This window comes from Rhinolophus sinicus, linkage group LG04 (assembly GCF_036562045.2).
Source record: "Rhinolophus sinicus isolate RSC01 linkage group LG04, ASM3656204v1, whole genome shotgun sequence".
Lineage (NCBI taxonomy): Eukaryota > Metazoa > Chordata > Mammalia > Chiroptera > Rhinolophidae > Rhinolophus > Rhinolophus sinicus.
This window is the reverse complement of record NC_133754.1, coordinates 47075929-47098406: the sequence shown is the minus strand read 5'-3', so window position 1 is coordinate 47098406 and position 22478 is coordinate 47075929. Positions and strand designations below refer to the sequence as shown.

General features: G+C 38.0%; 1 protein-coding gene across 1 annotated transcript in view; it reads left to right on the top strand.

Annotated features, from left to right (window-relative positions):
* Positions 1–21601, top strand: part of CCDC168 (coiled-coil domain containing 168) — a 28187-nt gene extending 6586 nt beyond the window's left edge. Inside the window, 7 exon segments of the mRNA XM_074331495.1 lie at positions 245–3753; positions 4333–6882; positions 7678–9218; positions 9333–9873; positions 9952–11058; positions 11188–18872; positions 18966–21601. Of these exon segments, the coding sequence (XP_074187596.1) occupies positions 245–3753; positions 4333–6882; positions 7678–9218; positions 9333–9873; positions 9952–11058; positions 11188–18872; positions 18966–21365 (19333 nt within the window). The 3' untranslated portion in view covers positions 21366–21601.
* Positions 21602–22478: the final 877 nt, after the last annotated feature.

The following is a 22478-nucleotide window of genomic DNA, read 5'->3' as shown; positions in this document are numbered from 1 at the left end:
AAATCCCTCATTCTCTGAGATATGAAAGTGATTTATTTCACTTTATCAGTGGATTAATTTATTAAATGAATGGAACCAAGTAATGAATTATTTTATAATATGGACATGGCTTTCCAATTTATATTGAGTTATGTTTTCAGTGCCATATTGGGTTTCTTTAAATCTAGAAGAATATTCTTGTATGAAATATGTTCTAAGTGATAAACGTGACAATTCATTTACACATTGTTTTCTTGTATTTCAGAGCTGATAACTTTTCAGAAAGAACCATTACTTCATCACTTACATCTGAAGAAAGTGAAGGTAATGTTGAAAAAAGAGCCTCTCCAGCAGATGAAATAATGTGTGCAGGTAGCAGTGAAAGTAAACATCAAGTATGTTACTTTAGTGAAAGTCGTACGACATCTTCAAATGGGACTAGCTCGTCTTTGTCACTGTTTCATTCAGAAATAAAGAAAATTATTCTAAGCCACAGAGGGTATCCAGAAAATGAAAATAAAATACAATTTTCATCAAAGAACTTATTTTCAATAATGAAAACCAACAAAAATAAAAGCTTAATGTTTTCCTCTGACTTTAACTTTCCAAGAACTTCTGGAATCACTGTGGAAAGTGAAGATCTAGATGTGGCACCATGCCCTCCTGCCCATTTGTTTCTTTCTAGAGACCAAGTCAAACTTCTGGAAGAAAATGTGAAAACTCAAATTCCTTTAAAACCCAATGCTACATTACAGAGTAAAACTCTGTGCTCAAGATCTCAAGGGTCCTTGATTCAGAATCAACATTCTGTTAGAATGGATATTTCTGCGCAAACACAAGATTCTTTTCCAGGACAAAGTGCTATTCAGAATCAAGGTTTTTATGAAACCCAATTTACTAGTCAAGCTCAACAATTTGTTAATCACCAAGACTTAATCAACAGCCAGACTAATATTGAGTCCAGACACTTTGTTCTACCTCAAGATTTAAGGAGAAAACCATTTTCCAGAAGCACACAAGACCCCTTCCACACCCAAGATATGGACAGAAACCAACATTTGGTCAAAGTCCCATGTTCTGTTGAGACTCGAGGTTCAGTCAAAGGCCTAAAGTGTGATAAAAATCCCAGAGATGAGATCCAATATTCTGTTTGGTCTGAAGATTCAAATAAGATCAACTATTCACTCCAGGGGAAAAACACTATTTTTAAGAATGCCAGATTTCTAGTTTTAACTCTGAGTCCAAATTCAGTTGCTGAAGGGATGCCACAACTAAAGAGTACAAAGCCAAAGGGCCAGAAACAAATTGCTACATCAAAATTAAACCAGTATTCTGTATATGGCTCAGTGTCTCTTTCACCTGCCATTAAAAGGCAGAAAAACAAAAGAAAGGCATTACACAGTAAAAGTAAATTTAGTCTCAAAGGTCCATCTCCAAAGTCAAAGAAAACACCAACTTCATGGGTATTTCAAATCACAGTATGTCACAATTCAAAACATTGCAAGTTAAGATGCAAGTATAAGAATAAGAAGAAAGAATTACATCAAAGTGAGGAACTGGACTGCAATACTAAAAGCAACATTAAAAATATGGAAGATAAAAGAATATCTGATGCATTACACAATGCCACCAACACTACAATTTCTGAACCACCTGATACAGAAATGCATAGCGAATTAAAAGCCAAAACAGATACACCAAGAATAATAGGGCTTAGTCATTCAGTGGTAAAGCAAGAAACATTACCAGATGAAAAGAAAATATGGAATGCAAAGTACATTGAGAAAAAATGTGTATTTAAAAAGCCACAAGAACATAACAGAGAGGAAGAGGAACAAACTCTGCAAGAAGCAGTTTCACAGCTTACAGAAGATTTCAGGTCCAGCCTACAACTAAAGCAGAAGCCCAAATATATCAAATTTCAAATAGGACAGAGCAGTTCAGGAAGTAGAAAAACTCAAAATAAAGAGCAAGAGCTACAACCACAAACTCTTTCTACAGAAACGATTTTGGGGACTAGTCCATGCCCCACAATGAACCCATTTCAAGTTGAGAAGGCGAAGCAAAGCAGAGGCAGACCGACAGTCAGAGAAATTGCAGATCTGAAGAATCCTCTTACAGTGCCAGAGAACTTACCAGCTAGTGAAGTTTTCACTGAGACACCAGAAAGTAGTATCCCGTTTGGTGAAAGCCCCAGAAAGACACTGAATGATCATATGGCAGAAGAAAAGGAAGACTTAAAAAGACTTTCACCTGCAGTTGCCCTGATGTCTTTCATTATCCACATGCTTCCTTTATCGTATTTTAAAAGGCAGAAAATCAGAAAAAAAATATCAGGAACAAAAAGTGTACTCAATCCCAAATGTGTAAACATGAAAGTAAAGAAGCCAGCAATTTTACTGATGCCTTATATCAACAGACGTGGTACTCCAAGTCATAGAAAAAGATTGAGAGGCAATTTAAAAATCCTAATTAAACAGATGTTGCCAGATAAAATTATGGCAGATGTGCTTCTGAATGTTACTTGCCCTCACATGTCTAGTTTGCCTCATATTAGAACACACAGCAGCTTAAATGCAGAGAATGACAATCATACTAAGCTAAAACAAGAGAAATCACAAATTGAGAGGGAAGAAAACTGTTCAGATTCCATTAATAAAGAATTAATAAAAGACTCTGGAAACACACTAGAAGAAGCTAAATTGCAAGAGGAATTGAGAGGGGACAAAGAAACTCCACCAAAAACAGTCCTTCATGATAGTTGGGATCTCAGATTGGATGCACATCCAAAGATGGAGTTTAAAACGGAGGAAGAAATGCATCAACCAATCACATCTGCAGAAACCATTATGGAGTCTGTTTCCTCCTCCATAATGGATCCATCTCATGTTGAGAATATGAAGAAAAGCCTAACCACACAAACAGACTTAAAATGCACTGCAGATTCTGAGATACCTCCTCCAACGTCAGAAAAATCACTCATTGGAGACACTTTAAACCAAACAAGAGAAATTGATGTTTCAGATACAAGGGAAAAGGGTTACTGTTTTGCAGAAACAAGGACAGAATTACCAAAAGATTTACCCATAACTTTTCCAGAGACTTTTAATTGTCATATGCCTGGTTTAACTCATTCTAAAGTGAAGGAAAATAGGGTAAGATTCTCACACATAGATTGTACAGAGAGACCCAAGTCTATACATATAAAGACAACAAAACCTTCAGTTTCACAATTATTTAATGTCACAGGTCACAGAGAGAAACTGGAATCCAACTTTAAGACCAAGTTTGAAAAGATCAACCAAACTAATGGATTGGTATATGAATTTCTAAATGCCCTTTATTCTCCCATGCATAGCAGATTACAAGTAGAGGCAAACGGCTTCTGTCATGTGCAGTTAAAGCAAGGAGAACTAACAGATGAAGGGAGACCACGGTATGTTAATTTCTTTGATAAGAGTAGTGCATTCGACAACAGAGAAGCAAAAGCTCAAGATGGAGAGGAAGTGGAGCAAAAACCTTTGCTAGAAGCAGCTCCACAGCATACACGATACCTCTCAGGGGATGCATGTCAAGGGAAGGAGACCCATCTTGACAAACCAGACCCAGCACTGAACTGTTTAACACAGGAGCTACAGGACCAAACATGCTTTACACAAACTGCTTTGCAGACTGACCTCCAGATGGGTCCTAGAGAAGCTGAGGAACTCCAGAAAACCAACAAAACAGAAAATGCCATAACAGCTCCTATGGGTCTGAAGATTCCACCTCCCAAAGCAGAGAACTCATCACTTGATAAACATTTGGACATGACGACAGAGTGTGGTTTACCATCCAGTGGAAACCCTAAAAAGCAACTAGATTCTTATTTTGTGGGGGAAAATTCAGAGTTACCAAAAGATTTGCAAGGGACATTCCTGATGTCTTCTGATTCTGTCGAGCCCTTTGTTTCTAAATCTAAAAGAAAGAAAAGAACATCAAGGAAGCAAATAACAGTGAGTCGTAGAACTCACTGTCCTAGGGTGGAAAAGCCATCAACTTCACACATGCTTAATGATAGTCAAAGCAAGGGATTACGATGCAATTTGAAAAAGATGAAAAATCCACAGCAAAATAAAAATGTAGCAGATGCATTTTTGGATACCATTCACTCCAAAGTGCCTATTTTTCCCAACATCAAAATGAGTAACACACTAAGCATAGAGACAGACATGCAGAGGATAACAAGACTTGATCATATGCAGCTAATGCAAGAGAAACTGCCAAATGCAAGAAAAGTATGTTGCCCAGATTCTATTGATGTGAGTTTATCTAACAGTGTGAAAACCGGGAAGGAGGAGGAAAGGGAACATGAAGCTCTACCAGCTCCAGAGAATAGCCAAGACTTCATATTCCATGCATATCAGGAGAACTGTGACCTTCTGATGAGGAAATCAGATGAGGAAATGAAACAACCAGAAAATATACATATTCAAGTACAACCACAAATACATCTTATACAAACTATTTTGGATTCTGCTCCATGCCCCATATTGGATCATTTTCAATTTGGAAATGTAGGAAACTGTGCTAGCTTTTCACATCCAAAGTCAAGGAAAGCAAAGACTGATGAAATCATATGTTCTGCAAGAGAGTGTGGTGTTCCATCTGAAGCAAACCATCCAAAGGAACAGGCTGGTGATATTGAAAAGAAAGAGACAGTAACTTTTGATTGCTGCATGCCTGCTTGTTCTACATCCAAAAGGAAGAGAAACTTCAAACAATATTTAGGCATGAAAACTTTAGTGAATCCCAAATGTGAAATTTTAAAAGCAAAGAAACCATCAATTTCATACATACTCAATATCAAGGGTGGTACTAGTCCACGCCATAGAAAAGAATTGGGATTTAACTTGAAAACCAAAATGAAAGAGGTGCATCAAGATAAAAAAGTGGCAGATAAAATGTGCTCCTTCATGAGTATTCTACATGACATTAATATGTATAACGATATAAGAAGGGAAAAAGACATGGTAGGAGAAAAAAGACTGAGTTCTAAACAAGTAAGGCAAGTGATATCACATGAAGGGAATATTACTTCAGATAACATCAAAGAAACCAATCATCAAGGTGAAGAGGAACAAGAAAATGAACAGGAGACATTATTAAAAGTAGTTCTACAACAGAGCCAACATTTCATATTCTGTTCAGACCAGAGGAAGGAGCTTGATCTTCACAAATCAGAAAACAAAAGAAGTAGGAAAATTCTGTTTGTTACGGAACAAGACGTCCCACAACAAATGCAGCCTACAGATCCAGTGCAGGTAGAGGAACCAAAGAGAAGCCACCAGACACAAAATGGCACAATATATACAGCAAGTTCAAAGCTTCCTATAATAAAGTCAAAGGAATCACTAATTGGTGAAGTGTTAATAGATACTATGAAATGTAGTCACCCAAGTGATGGGAGCCATATGGAGGAATTTTATAGTCATGGTAAAGAGGAAAAGGCAGAGTTTAAAAAAGATCAACAAGCAACTGTCCTGGAGTCTTTGGATGTCACCACACCTGATCCATCTGAATCTAAAAGGCAGAGAAAGACATTTACATGTACAGCCTTAAAAAGCAAAATGAGTCCCAAAGGTATAATTATGAAAGCAAGGAAGACACCAATTTCAAAGATATTTAATATCCCAGGGAATGCGTGTCTAAAAAACCTACCTTCAAAGACCCTGAAATCACAGATTATTGACTTTCTAATTCATATAAAATATTCTGTGGTACTGGAAGATCTTACAGTTGAGAGAAAGGCAGGATTAGCACAAGAATTACCAGCAATGCTTCTCGAGTCTTTAGATTTATCAACACTTGCTTTACCTACATCAAAGAGAAACAATTTAAAACTTATACACAAGAAAAATAAAATGAGTCCCAAACATGTGATTTTGAAGGCAAAGAAGGCACCAATTTCCCAGACATTTAATATCACAAAACGTGGTACACCAATCCATGGAAGTCAATTTGAATGCAACTTCAAAACCATGATGAAGCAAGATCAACCTGTGGCACATATCATTCTAAATGCAAGTTCCTCTGCCATGCCTGTTTCACTTGACATGAAAGTGCATAGTAGAACAAAAGGAGAAAGAGACATGCCACGGAAAATGAGATTCAGTCATGAACTGAAGGCAAGACAGCAAGAGCAATCACCATATGGAGAGAGAGCCTGGTGTACCGATTCCAGTGATAAGAGGGGCAGCATCTCAAATAGCACAAAGGAAGTCGAAGTCCGAGGTAGAGAAGCCCTTTGGAATTCTCAGCACTTTACTTTCAATGCTCATAAGATGAAGAAGCCTCACTTTGTGAAATCAGATCTAGAACTGAAGAATTCCGCAAGGAATAAAATCCCAGAATCACTTACCACAGCGCAGGAGCTGCAGCAACAAACACTTTTCACACAAAGTGTATTACATTCGATTTCTTGTTCTATTTTGAATTTACTTCCATTTGAGAAGCTACCAAAAAGAACAAAACCACAAAAAAGATTAAACGTGACGGGGAGTCCAAAGATTTTATCTCCAGTGCTCAGGAAGTTAATTAGTGAATCTTTCATTGTTACAGCACAGAGGGGCATCCCGTTTGAAAAAAGCCCTAGGAAGGAAGTTGGTAGTTCTATTCCAGAGGGAGAGATAAAGTCACAAAAGGATTTCCAAGCGAGCCCCCCAGAGTCTTTTGATTTCTCCATGCCAGCTTCATTTGAGTTTAAAGGGCAGGGAAGTGCAGCACAAATCCGTGAGCCTAGACCTGGGGAAGCACAGATGGCGTCAGTTTCAAGGACAGTTAACATCACTAGGTCTAGGGCCCTTAGCTGTGGAAAGGAACAGGACCGCATCTTGGAAAATACGACCAAAGAAATACCTCTAGGTATGTCAAATATATTTATAAATACCTTTGTCTCATCTACACCTGTTTCAACTGCCATCAAAACACATAAAAAATTAAAAGCAAAGAGAGGTCCATTAAGAAAAAACAACATTACACAGGTAAAACAAGATGAAGGGAAAAGACTGAATACATATTCCTCTAATAAATGGAGTACCTCAAACAACACATCAGAATCAAGATGGCAAAATGAAAAAGAAGAAGAGGGCAATGAAATGCTTTTCAAAGCACGTCTACACGTCTTGAATAGATTAGGAAGCAGAAAAGATCGAAAGATGCTTATTGCAGAGCAAGAAGTACAGCAAAAGACACTGGTTTCAAAAAATATATTGGAGTCGATTTGTTCTCCACTGATTCCATTTCAAACTAAAAATGTGCAGAAGAGTATCGCACCACAAAAAGACATGTTACATAGAATTGGTGAAAAGATTCCATGTCCAAAATCAAGGAAAGCAACGTTTGATAATCTTTTAATCGATGAAACTACATTTAATGGGAGCCCTACAAGAAAGCTGGATGTTAACAGTGCAGTTTCCCTACAACCTGAAGAAGAAAAGGAAGACATGAAAACAATAAAATACACAGTTGATCAAAATATCCCACCTGCCAAGTCAGGGAACTCAGTGCTTGGAGATCCATGTAATAAAAGCTGTAGAAGGAAAATGGGTGGTCATATTGCCAAGAAACACGAAGCTTTGCAAAGAGATTTACTAACCATGTCTACAAAGTCTGTTTTATCTGAATCTAAAAGGCAGAAAAATGTATTAAAATTTCCAGAAAGGAAAAATCTTACGTATTTTTGGAGTCTAAAGACTCCATTTCCAAAAGCAGGGAAATCAGAGACTGACTTAATACAATGTGACACTCTCTGGGATGGAAATCCTAGGAAGAAATGGGATAGTCCTGTTTCTGAGAAAAAGGCATGGAATAAAAATGACTTAGCAATAACATTCTTAAAACCTTTAGATTTTTCCAGCCTTGATTCCTCTGAACCTGAAAACCAGAGCTACACATCAGAGTTTGTAGCCAAGAAACGTATAATGAGTCCCAAGGATGTAACTTTGAAGGTAAGGAAACCACCAAATTTACATTTGCTTAATATCACAGGGTATCTTACAGGAAGCCATAAAAAGAAAAAGCAGGACAAATTTAAGTACAAGATGAAAGAGAGGCAATCGAATGAAAGTGTGGGAGAGCCATTATTCCATGCCACTGAGGGAGCTAAGATTCCACCACCCAAACTCGTGAGTGATAAATACTCATTCGATACAACAGTGAGGGGCGCTCTGTATAACAGAACACTTCACAACAATCTGGATCGTCATATTACAGAAGAAATGGCAGGATTAGGGGAAAACTTAACCACAACTTCCTTGGGGCCTTTAGATTTTACCTTTCCTGTGTTATCTGACTCTGAAAGCCAGATAAACACAGTACAATTATCAAAAAAGAAAATCACACCGAATCCTAAATGTTTAACACTGAAGAAAAAGGAGAGACCAATTTCACAAATACTTAAAATCAATAGGCAGTTTACCACAAAACACAGGGAAAAACTTAGATCCAATTTACACATCAAAATCAAAGAGATGCCGCAAGGTAAAAATGTGGCTGATACATTTCCAAATGCCATTTACTTCACGTTCAATATCTCTGACATTAAAAGGCAAAGCAGATTGGAAACAGAGATAGACAGAGTATCAAAGTTTAGTCCTATACAACCAATACAAATGGATTTATCAATTAAAGGGCCGGAGATTTCACCATCACTTAATGCCACAGGTCATTCTGCTTTATCCATTAATAAGGAACAAGAACAGAAGATAGATATAGAGAAAGATAAAACTGAATTAAGTGCAGACCTAAAATTTAGACATGCTTCTATGCCTATTCAACTGCACATAAAAATGGAGCATTCACCTAATACATGGGATAGCTATGAAGAATGTTCTGAAAACAGAAATGCCCTAAACAAAGCAACAGTTAGGGAGAAACAAGAGTATGAAAAACAGGTTTTATTTCTAACAACTCCACAGTATATCCAGCCATTTGAATTTGGAGCAGATCAAATGAGAGAGCCAAGTCCTTTCAAATCAGAAGCACCCTTAATTAATACAGTGTGCCCCAAGGACATCACTTCTCAGAAAACAGACATTGATTTAATAGATCAAAAAGCAAAGATAAAAGCTGTGGAAGAGTTTAGTCCAGAGTCTGTTTCTTTCTCTAAGATACATCTACTTCAAATCAAAACGCAGAAGACAAAATGTAAAACTGCAAACTGGCAAACAATAGCAAATCCCAAGATTCTGATTCCAAAGGCAGAAAAATCATTAGCTGATGTGCATTCTGTTAATACAATAGAGTGTGATGCTTCATTACAGCAAAGTGAAGGAATGGAGCTAGGAGGGCGAGGGCAGCCTGTCCTGTACAACAAACAGCAAGAACCACGTGCCTCAGGAACTACCTGGAGTCCTGCCTCTGCCGACACACTTATGTATCCTAAAATCAGAAAACCGAAAGCCAGGGCAAAAGCAGCAGATGTGAAAAACAGTGTACATACTAAACAGGCAAAATTAAAGGCAAAGAAACCACTTGATTCCCAGTTGCCTAATACTACAGGGTATGGAACCCAAGGCAACAAAAAGGAAATGAGATGTAACCTTAATACACAGAAGAAGGCATTCCAGCAAGGTAAAACTGTAGCAGATTTAGTTTTGAGCACCATTTGTGACTCTGGATCTATTCTATCTCAAATGAAAGGTTTTGCGGTAGTAAAAAGAGAGACAGACAAGCCGAGAAAGTTGATATGCATTCCTCCACCGCTAACGTTGAACAAATCACTAAGAAGAAAAATGTCATCTTCACAGTCCACTGATAAGAGTGTTATATCAAGAAATATTAAAACACTGAAACAATGTATTAGAGAGCAAAAGGAAAAACACCAAACTGTTTTACTAGACCTTCTCTCACAAGGTAGAGATCAGTTAGTGATTAGCCAACAAGTGGAGAAGGAGGCTGACCGTGTCAAATTAGCAGATTTAGAAAGAGAAGTATACCTTGATCCATCTTCATGGGAGAGGGAAATCAATTACACTAGGTTTGACATCCCCAAAATGAGAACACATACAGAAATGGAATTCCTTACTGCACCAAGAGTAAAGGGTAGAGATGAAGACATTGTCGAATGTTCAGTTTCATTTCCATGGGGGAGAGAAGCATCAGAGAAAACTGATAATTCATTAAGTTCAAAAGGACAGAATATGTTCCTTACAGAGTTGGATGCTTCTCAACAGAAGATACGCAAAGAGCAAGAACTGCTGAAACAAGGAAGTACTTCAGTGACAAATCTGGAGTCTACTGCCTGCTCCATTATGGAATCTCCTCATTTGGAAAACACAGGAAAGGTAACTGAGAAAGACATGTACATTAACAGAAAAAATATTTCACATCTATTGGGAAGAGAAGGATTAAAAGAAACTGATATCTTACAAGGACAGAAATTTCTCTGTATAAATCTAGAAGTACAGCATAATACATCTACAGTGAAACCAGGTCACGGCCCTGAAAGTATTCTGGATTCTGTATCTAGCCCCAATAGGGAACCTCTTCATGTAAAACAGGCAGTAAATGCAACAAGGAAAGAAAATGTTAGCATACCTATAAGCTTAGATGTAAATCCATGGAAAAAAGAGCAATTAAAGTTAACTGATATTCCATTAAAATCAAATAGACAGAAAATGAACTTTTCAAAAAAAACGAGGGCAAAGGAACTCAATAGTTCTAGCCAGAATAAAGAAAATATTCTGGTATCCATTTCCTCTTGCATATTGCATCACCTCCATATTGAACAGCTAAAGAAGGAAGTCTCAGCAAAAGGAATGAGTTCAACAGTTTTAAGTCCAGTGGTAGAGAAGTCATCAAAGGAAGCAGGGATTCCAGTGGACCAACCTCCGTGCTCAGAAGGAATTAATTTGCATATTAGAGGAAGAAAAGAACATGAACAAGAGAGTATATGCAAGGTTCTTCCAACATCTATTTCTCATTCTTCGTTGGATATACTTCAGATTAAGTCTCCATGGGTAAAGAAAGCATTGAAGGTCGTAGATAGTCCAACATACTACACTTCAAATACAGAAGGAAAGAAAGAACAACCAGAATGTATGCACCAGACTTTTACAAAGCTTGCTGCTCACTCTTTGAAGGAAATATTTCAAAGTAAGGTGCCATGTAAAAAGAAGATACTGGATGAAGTGGTTAGCACTGTGGATTACACTCCAAGTGCAGAAGGAACTGGTTCACTTATTACAAGAAAAGGAGAACAGCAAGAAATATGTACATGTGAGGCTCTTCCAAAGCCTGCATCCCACTCCAAAACACGTCTACTTCAAATTAGTACCCCCGTGCAACAAGTAAAATTAGATGACACAGACATGATGCTTTGTGAATATTTAACTTCACAAGCTAAAGAACCATTAAAAGGAATGGATGACATAGATGGATATACTCAAAAAAGTGAAAAAAGACAAAACTTACGCAGTATAGAACAAAAACAGCAGCATCTGTTGATCCCCTGTGAGAATTTTCTGGGACATATGTCTTGCCCTCAAAATGATCCCTGGCTCCTGCAACATTTAATGCCTCAGACAAAGGAAGCATTAGCAGAAATAGGTAATGTGTCCAGCAGGACAAAAGGATTAGATTTGTTTTCTAAAGATCAGCCAAATACTGTATGTGCGTATGGACTGGAATGTATTGTGCCCTCGATTCTTCCAAAGCAAATGGAAAAACAAAATACAACACTGCCTTTAGACTCGTGCAGTAAAACTATAAAGTATCTGAATGTTTCATTTCCAAAAGGGAAGAAATCATCAGATAGGGTACAAGTAGTTGATTTAATATCTAATGGTAGCTCCTCCAAGCTAGGAATTAGAAAGATGGTGCAATCATGTAAGGCATATGATAAAAAGGTGCAAAAAGAAGTGTGTTTACCTGGAAGGTTTTTACATTCTCCTATCTTTATGCCTCTTTTGCCTGATAGTAAAATACAGAAGAATAGCATAAAACAAAGAGTTAAGAAAGACATAATATGCTCCAAAAGAAGAACTTTGAAGTTGAAGAAATCGGTATTTCCAAATATACTCGATATCACTGATTGTGGTACCCAAGGCAACAGACCAGAACTGCAGTGCAACATAAAAGAGAAAATGGTAAATAAGAAACAAAGAAAGGGTAAACCTGATTTGGTTGTCACAAATATACATGAGTTTATCCCTTCTTTACCCCACCTCAAATTGAATAAACTGACAGTTGATGGGATTATTGCAAATAATTTACAAAGAACAAAACAACATATATCACAGAAAAAGGAGGACAGAACAAAAGGAGTCAATATGAAAGGAATAATGGATCTCAATGTGATTTTGAAGGGAAAGAAATCATCACTGTCACATATTCTTAATAGAAAGGAGCTGCCTGTGCAAATAAAGCACGAGAGCAAGGTGCAGATAGGTAAAGGTAAGTCAGGTGTGAAACTGACAGCCTTGTGTACTTCCTTACCATCTCTATCACATCCTAATTTGAATTCAAGAATAAAAGTAGGAAAAGATAAATCAGGAATACCAAGGAGCTGTCGTCCACAACTAAAGCTCCAGGCATCATCAAATGTTAGGAAACCATCATTTGCAGAGTCAATTAATAGAGATAGTTTAAGCAATGTAATAGAACCAAAACAATATTTGCCACAGAAAAAGAGGGAAGACAGAGAAAATATTGTATGTGTGAAAGACATAATGGGTGTCAAATGTATCACTTTTAAAGGAACGAAGACACCGTTTAAACACATGCTGCATGGAAAAGAACCACAGTGGAACAATAAAGAACAAGAGAAAATGATGCAGGAAGATAAAAGTGATCTGGATGTAGTTCAGAATAAACCCTATGCTTCCATTCCTTCTTCACCTTACCTGGCATGGAGTCCTGGAATAAAAGAAATATACATGCAAAGAATAACAAGATTCTGTTTTCCATCAACACTCCAAGAATTAACAGATGCAGTGGGAACATGTGAGGAGCCAACTGATGAAACTTTAAGCAGTATTAAAAAAGCAAAGTATATGCCACAGAAAGAGGAAGATAGAGTTGAAATGGCTTTGGAAGAAATAAGGCATCCCAAAAGAATAGTTTTGAAGGCGAAGCAGTCTCCAATTGCACAGGAATTACAATTGAACATCAAAGAAAAAGAGAAAAAGATACAGGAAGATAAAGATAAACAAGTTGGCATTCAGAGCAAATTTCGTGCTTCTGTCTCTTTTCCACCTTACTCTGCAGTGGATACAAGAATAAAAGGAGAAGCAGCTGTGCTAATAAAAACAAGATCCTCTTTTCTACAACCAAAATTTCAGGGGTCATTGGGTATAGGAAAAATAGCATATAAAAAGTCTGTTTATGGTGATATCACAAAGAGTGTGAAAAAAGCCAAAGAACATATAATGCAGGAAAAAGATGAGAGAATAAAACTGGCAAAAGTCATACCTTTGAAGAAAAGGAAACCACCAATTTCACAGGAAATCCAATGGGACATCAAAGAGCAAGAGAAAAAGATACAAAAATTTCAATGTAAATCAAGTGTGGTTCTGACCAATACCAGCATTTCCATGCCTGATGCTTCTCATTTAAAATTGGATACAAAAATTAAAAAAGCAGACTATTTCACTGAAGTAACAAGATACTCTCTTCCAGAACTATCACACCAGAAATCATCAGATGCAAGGAAAAGAGAATATACAAAGTCACTCGGGGGTGATATCATCTCAACTGATGCAAAAACAGAACCAGACTATGAGCCACAGAAAGAAGAGAATGGAGGAAAAATAGTAAATATGAAAAATAGACAGTACTGCAAAGACACGACTTCTAAGGCAAAGACATTACCACTTCCACATGTACTTAGTACCCATAGAGGCTGTGGCCCCCAACTTAGAGAAGGACAGACAAACGTAAAAGAAAAATCGGGACACATACAGGAAAGGAAAAGTGAACTAGATGAAGTTCTGACAAGACTTTCTCTACCTCAATTTAAATTAAACAAAGGTAGAGAAGGCAAGGAAGAGAAACGAGAAATAACAAGACCCGTTCTTTCATGCTCAAGGCAGAGGGAATCATCAGATGCAGACAAATTAAAATACATAGTGTCACCTTTGAATGATGTCTCAAGGGATTCAAAAAGAACACAATACATGATGCAGAAAGAAGAGGATAAAGCATATGTTTTTGAGAAAGACATCATGCATCCCATGGGTGTAGCTTTGAACTCAAAGAAATCACCCCTTTTCCATATACTCAAAACAGAAGAATTGCAAGTGAAAATCGGAGGGCAAGTGAAAGGGGGGCAGGAAAGTAACAAGGAAACAATTGTGCTTCTCAGTGAAATTTGTCCTTTTGTTACTTCCTTAACTCAGCTTAAATTGGATGCAATAAAAGAAGAGGAAGGTGAAGCAGTAATAATAAGAAATGATGTGCCATGTCTTGAGCTCCAACAGTCATTGTCTTCAGGGCAAATAGCCTCTACAAAGTGCGTTGATAGCTATGTAGAGAAAGGAAAACAACAGCTACCACAGAAAGAAAAGGACAGAGTACAAAACAGAACCAAAGTAGACAAAGACTTGCTTGAAATTACAGGATTGTCTCCTTTACAATTACAGCTCCCTGAGTCATCAGGTGCTGGGAAAATCAAATCTGCAGATTCCAATGAAGGTATTAGCTCATGTCATGTAATAATAAAAGTTAATCAACATATGCTGTGTAAAGAGGCAAAGGACAAAGTACAAGTAGAAGATGGGAAAGGTAGAATATTCCCCCAAATAACTTCAAGAGCAGGGATATCACCACTTACACATCTACTCGGTAGAAAGAGACTACATTTGAATCTTAAAGAGCAAGGGGAAGATGCACATAAAGGCCAAGGTAAGCCAGAAGTGGTCCTGAGGAAAACTTCTGCTTCCTTACCTTTTCCATCTCACCTGAAACAGGACCCTAGAATGAATGGAAAGGAAGACACAGTAGGAGTAACACAGTCCTATTTTCCAGCACTGAAGAGTCGGGATCCATCCAATTCAGGCAAAACAACATATACTAAGTCATTTGATGGTCATATGTTAAAAGAGGAAGATAGACTCAAAATAGATATTGAAGACAACATACACCCAATACATATGGATCTGAAGGCAAAGAAATTAGCACTTCCACGTATACTCAATAACACAGAATTGCAGTGGAAAATTAAAGAGCAAAAGAGAAAAGTACAGGAAGATAAAAATAAACTAGTTACAAATGTGAAAAGCATTTGTACTTCACTTACCCTACCATATCTTAAATTCGATGCAACAGAAGAAGAGGGGTACGTGATAAGAATTCCTAAATTGACTCTCCCACAGCTACAGTCCAAGGAATTATCAGATGCAGCGAAAACAGCATATGCAGAAACAACTGATGGAGAAACTTCCAATAATATAAAAGAATTAAAAGAACACATGCTACAGGGAGAAGAGAAGGATAGAGAGAAAAAAGTGGATGTGAATGGTATAGTGGATTCCAGTGACATGTATTCAAATGCAAAGAAATCATCTATTTTACTTACATACAATCTAGGTGACCTGCAGTGGAAAACCAAAGGGCAAGAGGGAAAGGTTCGGGAAGTTCCCTGTGAGCCAGCAGGTGTAGTGCTGACTAAGACTTGTACTCATACACCTTCCCCACTGCACCTTAACATGAATACCAGAATCAAGGCAAAGAGCATGCTGACATTAACAAGGTCCTCTGTTTCCCCAGTACACGTCCATGGATCAGATTCTGAGGAAGTGGCATATGTAGGGCCAAGTATGAGTGATATTTTGATCAGTCCACAAGAAGAAAAACAGTGTATGCCACAGAGCAAGGAAGAGGATGGAGTAGAGACAATAAACCTCATGTTCCCCAAACATCAAGAAAAGATACAGGAAAGTAACGATGACCCAGGTGTGCACCTGACCCAATCTTCTACTTCATTACCATCTCTCCCTCACATCAAATTGGATAAAGAACTACTAGTAGATGGAGAAATGCTAGTACTTAAAAGGTCTGTTTTGCAGAGAATATCAAATGCCGGGGAAAGTGTACATACTGAGCCAATTAGTGGTGATATCATGAAAGATGTTCAAAACAAGAAACAATGCATGCCTCAGAAAGAAGAGAGGGACAGAGAAGAACCAGTAGCTGTGAGAGGTTTGACGCAGACCACAGATAGAACTTTGAAGTCAAAGAAATCACCTCCTTCATATATGCTCCACAGAACAGAATTGCATTTGAACATCGGAAGGCAAGAACAGGAGACGCGTGAAGGTGAAGGTAAACCGCCCAGTATGATGCTAAGAAAAGTGTATGTTTCCAAACCTCCTCCAACTAACATTAAATTGGATAAAGGTACACAGGTAGATGAAGAACGGCTTGGAATGAAAAGTCCCTGTCTATTTCCACTAAGGCTTTCAGCATTATCAGATGCAGAGCAGATAGAAAACACAGAGGCGATTGGTGGTGATGTAAGAAAAAGAAAACAATATCTATCACAGAAAGAAAAAATGTATGAAGTAGATATGAGGATCAGGATGCAACACAAAGAGGCAAGGATTTCGCCAATTTCACATATATTTAATACAAAGGAATTTATGTTGAATATTAAAAAGCTGAAGGAAAAAGTGCACAAAGGTAATGATGAACCATGTATGGTTCTGACAAGAACTTTTCTTTCCATCCCATCAGCACCTCCCCTTTATCTAGATTTAGGGCGCAAAACAGACAAAGGTGCACCAAGAGTTACAGGATCCGCTTGTCCGCGAAAAAATCTCCAGGAATCATTAGATACCCAGAAAATAGCTATTAGAGAATCAGTTTCTGGTAGCAAAGTCATTGTTGAAACGGCAGAGCACACTGTTCCACAAGAAGAGGAAGTACAACAGTGGACCTCAAACTTTATGATCAGTGTACAGCGAAGGAATGAAACTCCACAAGTCAAATCCGAAGGAGATTTGAGTCCGTTAATTGTAAATTCACAGCATGAGGACATTTATTTCACAGGATTTGATACCCTAGGAAGTGGAAAAAACCTGGCATGTTTCTTTACAGGGCTAGAAGCTCAGCCAGGAAAGTACAAAACAGAAACTTTTACTACATTTCTTTCCTGCCCCACAATGGATCCAACTAAAATTGAAAATCTGAAGAAAGAAACTGAAATAATGTATAACTTAAACCATAAAATGTGTCCTCCGACTTTGGTTTCACCGCCAAAGGAAATCTCCAAGGAACTATATGTCACATGGGGCACCCCTGTAAATTCAAGAGGATTTCCTGTCTCTGAGGAAGACGCCCACCAAACATTATCAAAACCATCACCCGGATCTGCAGATTCATGGAAATGTGACAAGCCAGAGACAGATGCACAATGTAATGATAAAATGAGCAAAATATTCTCTTCCAAAGCATTAGCACCACAGATAAAGGGATCACTTAAGAAAATGAGTATCAGAAAGTCAAATACGCACCAAAATATAAAAGAACAAGAAATTGCCATGAAAAAGCAAGCAGTACAGCGGGCTGAGAGTGGGCACAACACCGGACTGAACTCTAGCCTTTCTCTTAAGTTTCCACTTCAAAATGGAAAGCAGAAGACACCCTCAGAAATAGGTGTACACGAGCAAACTACAGTGTACCCTGGAATACAAATGCTACCAGGAACACATACGAGTCTCACAGAGTTTGATACCATACAAGGGAAGAAAGAACAGGCAGTGTTTATTCCAGAACAAGAGGAACGCATTCTAGAATCACTTCAAAAGTCTCCTTTCCTCTGTTGGACTTTTCCACCTCAGTCTGGAGAACTTAAAGAAAAAAATGAAACTCACACAAGCACGACTATAAATGCAACGCAAAAAAAATTAGAAATGGAAGATGGGAAATTAAAAATAGACACAAACATAGCTGTCCATCTGAAAGAGGACAACATAGAAATGCACAAACACACCATTGTCAATTTGGAGAAGGAAAAAATAAAAATGGACACAAGCAATATTGTAAACCTGAATGTTCCCTCTCTAAGAGCAAAGAAATCTCAAGTTAAGACTCAGGTAATCACTGAGATGGCAAACAGCTGCCCAATCAAGCAAAAACATAAAAAGGAACTAGAAGTATCTAATGCAAAACAAAACATTCAGCCACAAAAATTGTTTCAGAGACATATTCTGGATGCATTGTATGCCTATATTCCTCTTTCTCACAAAATTGAAGGCCGGAAAGGCAGATTAACAATAGCAGATTTGAAGAGAGAATTGTGCCCCACATTTTTTACTATGAAAAGCCCAAAGCATCCAGTTTTACAGATTCTTGGTGACACAGGACATGGGACTCCAAGCAATAGAAAGAAATTAGAGTATGACTACAACAAACCAAAAAAAATATCTTTGTGGAGTGAAGGTGCCTCAGGAATATTTATCAGAAGTCTTTCTATTTCCATGATGAGTCCATCTCAGACTGAAGAAACAATAGAATCTGAGATGAATCTAAAAAGAGGAAAGAGAATCTGTGTTTCTAAATTCCAGGAGAAATCACCAAATGCTAATAAAAGTACTAAGAGAAACAACTCAAGCACTGTAAAAAAAGGGGACCAGAATTTTACAAACATAGTTCCAGAAGATCGCTACCCCTTCGTGGTGGACCAACAGCAAAAGCAAAAACTTCCTAGGGTCAAATCAGAAGCAAATCCCAGTAGTGAAATAACTGAGAAAAGTTTAACTCCAGAAACAGAAGAAAGGGGTGTTGCAGGGCATGATATCTCAAGGATCATAAAAGAACCTGACTTGCTTATGATGGAGCAAGAAGAAAAGGAGCCAAAACCCATTCTGACACCCACAGAGTGTGCATGCATATCTGAAGACCCAAAGGGAAATGTGGAAACCCACATGAAAAGTACCCTAAGTATGAGTATTTCCCCTCCAGGAGTACAACCACAATTTGAGATTCGTCTATTCAATACCATGGAGTATGCCTCACTACCCAAGCATAGGGATCAGAGTGAACCCATGCACAACACAACCACACAAAACGTCCAACAACAAAAAACTTTTTCAGGAGCTGTACCCCTACCACCCCAAGTTAAAAATAATGAAATAAAAATAGTGGCAGATAGTACAAATGCAGAAAGTTTACTTCTTCTTTATGAAGCAATTAAAAATGTCTTTGAATCCCAGATAAAAAGTATGACCCAAAACAAAGTTTATGCTGATATACTGGAAAAAGTAAAAGTCCATAAATCTGATGATTGGAAGTCACCACCTTTTGCTTGGGGTCCAGATACAACATCTACAACAATACATCATAAATTGCAGCCAAAACCCATTTTAAAATGTTTTTCTCCCAAATTAAAAAATAAGCTCGCTAATCATTTAGAATTAAAAGCACTTGAAATAAAACTGAATCTGATACCAGAGATGGCAAAACAATCCTTCCAAACGTTCAACTTGTATCCCAAACTGGCTGTTTCAGAAGATAAGAGTTGGAGGCTTTATCCAAGACATAAAAAAATGTACTTTTCGTCTCTAGAAGGGATTGATACTGTCAATCTTAACTTAAAATACAAATACCAAAAAGATTCACCTCCTATCAGCTGTATGAAGACACTGATTGTTAATGTTTCAAGTGGCAGTGAGGAGAATACTACAAAGTTGAAGAGTATTAAAAAGCTAGAAAGTGGAACATCTGCAATGACTTCTGCTAATGAGATGCCATTGTCTCATATTCTCCAGAAATATCCAGTAGAAGAAAAAGACAAACTTCTCATACACTTCTCTGTGAAAACATTGGAGATTCAAATGAAAGCCTTTCCCAGAAATGTAATGGAATCTTACGCAATGGCCAATGCTCAGGATAGAAGGAAATATTTATCTAACTGTATTCATTTTGGTGTCAAAGTACCAAAACAAAAAAACAGAATTTTGCTACTTTTTGAGGAAAAACCTCTTCATCAAATAAATCTTGATTTACAATACAAAAACATTCATTTTTTCCTGGGGCTTCCTGTAGAAAGTATGTCCCTTAAGCCAAATACATTTCCCAAACATATTCTTAAATTAAACACAGTTGCAATATGTAAAGAAGTAGATAATAGTGAAGAAAGTGATAGTCTTTCCATTGATAAAGAACTGTTAGAAAAACATACCTCTTTCAAAAACCAAAGTCCTCATGAAAACTCATCATTGATCAGAAAATTCCTGGAACCAACCCTTGTGTGTGCATCTGACACTGGACAACATGGAACAGTGAAGAAAAACACTACAGCCTTTTCAGTGTTAAAATCTCATGTGACTCCAGAAAAAGATAAACAATGTCACATATGGTTTCACGAAACAAATACACATGAATCTTTTGATTTAAAGACTCGGGAAAATGTCCCTAGTTTAGTTAATTCTCATCCAATTCAGATTTCTGAAGATTTTACTGATAGTCAGACATTTATTGAGAGTTCAGCCGACTTGGAGGCAAGCTCAGCTCTTGAAGTACATGAGAGTGAAGAATGTATGTTTTTAGAAGCCAACCCTTATTTAAGTCAGGAATCACAAAACATTCTATTTGAATTACAGAAAGGCATTCCTTTGGAAAATCTTTACAAGATGAAAAAACTCAACACTGATTTGAAACCATTTTACAGTGAAGATTCGGGTTCCCATCATAGTAGAAGCTGTAGAAAACATTCCTCAATTGTGACACCACCTTCCTACGAATCCCGCAGAAGCAGGAAACATAGGTCATCCTCCAAAATGCGATCTCCTGACTGGCTGTGTTACAGTTCACTAAATACTATAGAAGCTCCGTTTGTATCATCTTCCGTTTCATTCAATGAAGAGAAACTTTCATGGATTACAAGAAACAGAGCAAATTACTCTTTAACTCCCTTAACAGAATCAAATATTAAATTACATATTAGAAAAAGCCAAGACAAACCTCACAGACACCCAGACAGCAAAAAAAGAAAGAAGGCCAAATTTGATTTATTTACAAAGAATGTTCATTGGGACCGTGATTATAGCTATACACCGAGTAAAGAGAAATGCACAAGAAAGAAGAACGTGTGTAATTATGAGTCAGAAACAGCAGATTATTTTCCAAGGAAACGTAAGTCAGCATCACGACCTCATCGAGACAATCTCAACTTCCATTCTGAAAGAAAACAAAACCAGCCATTTTTTTATGTCTGTATACCAGCAGACTCACTGGAGATTAAACCCAAAACCATTCGCTGGACTATTCCCCAAAAAACTTTAAAGAAGAGAAACTTCAGAGTTCCCCTAGTGGCAAAAATTTCAAGTTCTTGCAATATGTGGAGTTCATCCAGAAAGATGTTGGGGTCGCTCTTAGAGGCTTTCAACCCAGTTCATCAAAATTGATATTACCACATATCTATATTCATCTGAAGTGGAAAGCCGTTTGTTATTGTGCTATTCTGTGAAAAATAAAATCATATCAAGTCAAATGGTTTCTTCAGGAAGTTTTTTTTCTAAACGGACATATTTTATTTCTGCAGAAGATTGACGCTGTAATTCTGGTAGGCTCTGGTGGGAAAGCAGATGGTTGGGTTTGGTCCTCCCATAAATGAGATCTCCCTTTAGTTTATGCTTCCTCCTCGTAATCCCAAAATGAGAGGACCACCGATGCAGAACCCTCTTCCCACCCCCACATCAATGACTGCAGGATCAATTGGAGAAAATATAGCCTATAAATGAGATTGAGAGACAATGACCAGAAAGTTAGAGGTCATAGAGACCAAAGGGAAAGTTCCAAATAGCAGTGAAGGTTGGACAATGTCAAACATAACAAAATACAGGGGTAAGTACTGGTCTTAAGAACCCAGGTCCTGCTGCTGGCTTTGTCATCCCTGACCTCAAGTGGAACCCACAGCAGCTCGATCACCTGTACACAATTGCCATCTGCCATCACCAGGGCATCAAGTTGCTTTGGGACGTCACCCCAGAGCATCTGTCGCTGCTCAGGAACATCTCCAGGAGGGACAGGAAGCCATCCTGTGGGGCTGCCAAGCAGGAGGGCACGACCTCTGAGTGTACTACCTGTCCTACTACCACCAGCACGGGACTCACCACCCTGGGCTTCCAGCCCCTGGCGTGCAGGGTGGGCTCGCCTGTTGGCAGAAGTAGCTGTGACCCTGGAGTGTGACCCAGAGCAGTACACCCTCACCTTTGCCCTCAGGGCTGATGACCCTCTGCTGCCCACTGTCGGGGGAACAACACAGAAGTATGGGCTTGGGGTGGGGGTGCAGGTGGCGGAACTTTTAGCACTAAGGGAATTTTAAAAAAAATGACTTTTGTACTGGCTTATTCCTAGTATGTTATAAAGTATTGGTCTCACTTGGAAAAAAAATATTTTCACTCATACAAATTCTATAATTGTTTTATTATTATAATGACTGTAATGACGAGCGGGGAAAGGAAGGAGGACAAACACACGCTAGAATGGGGCTAATGAATTTATGTAGTTAGCAATAG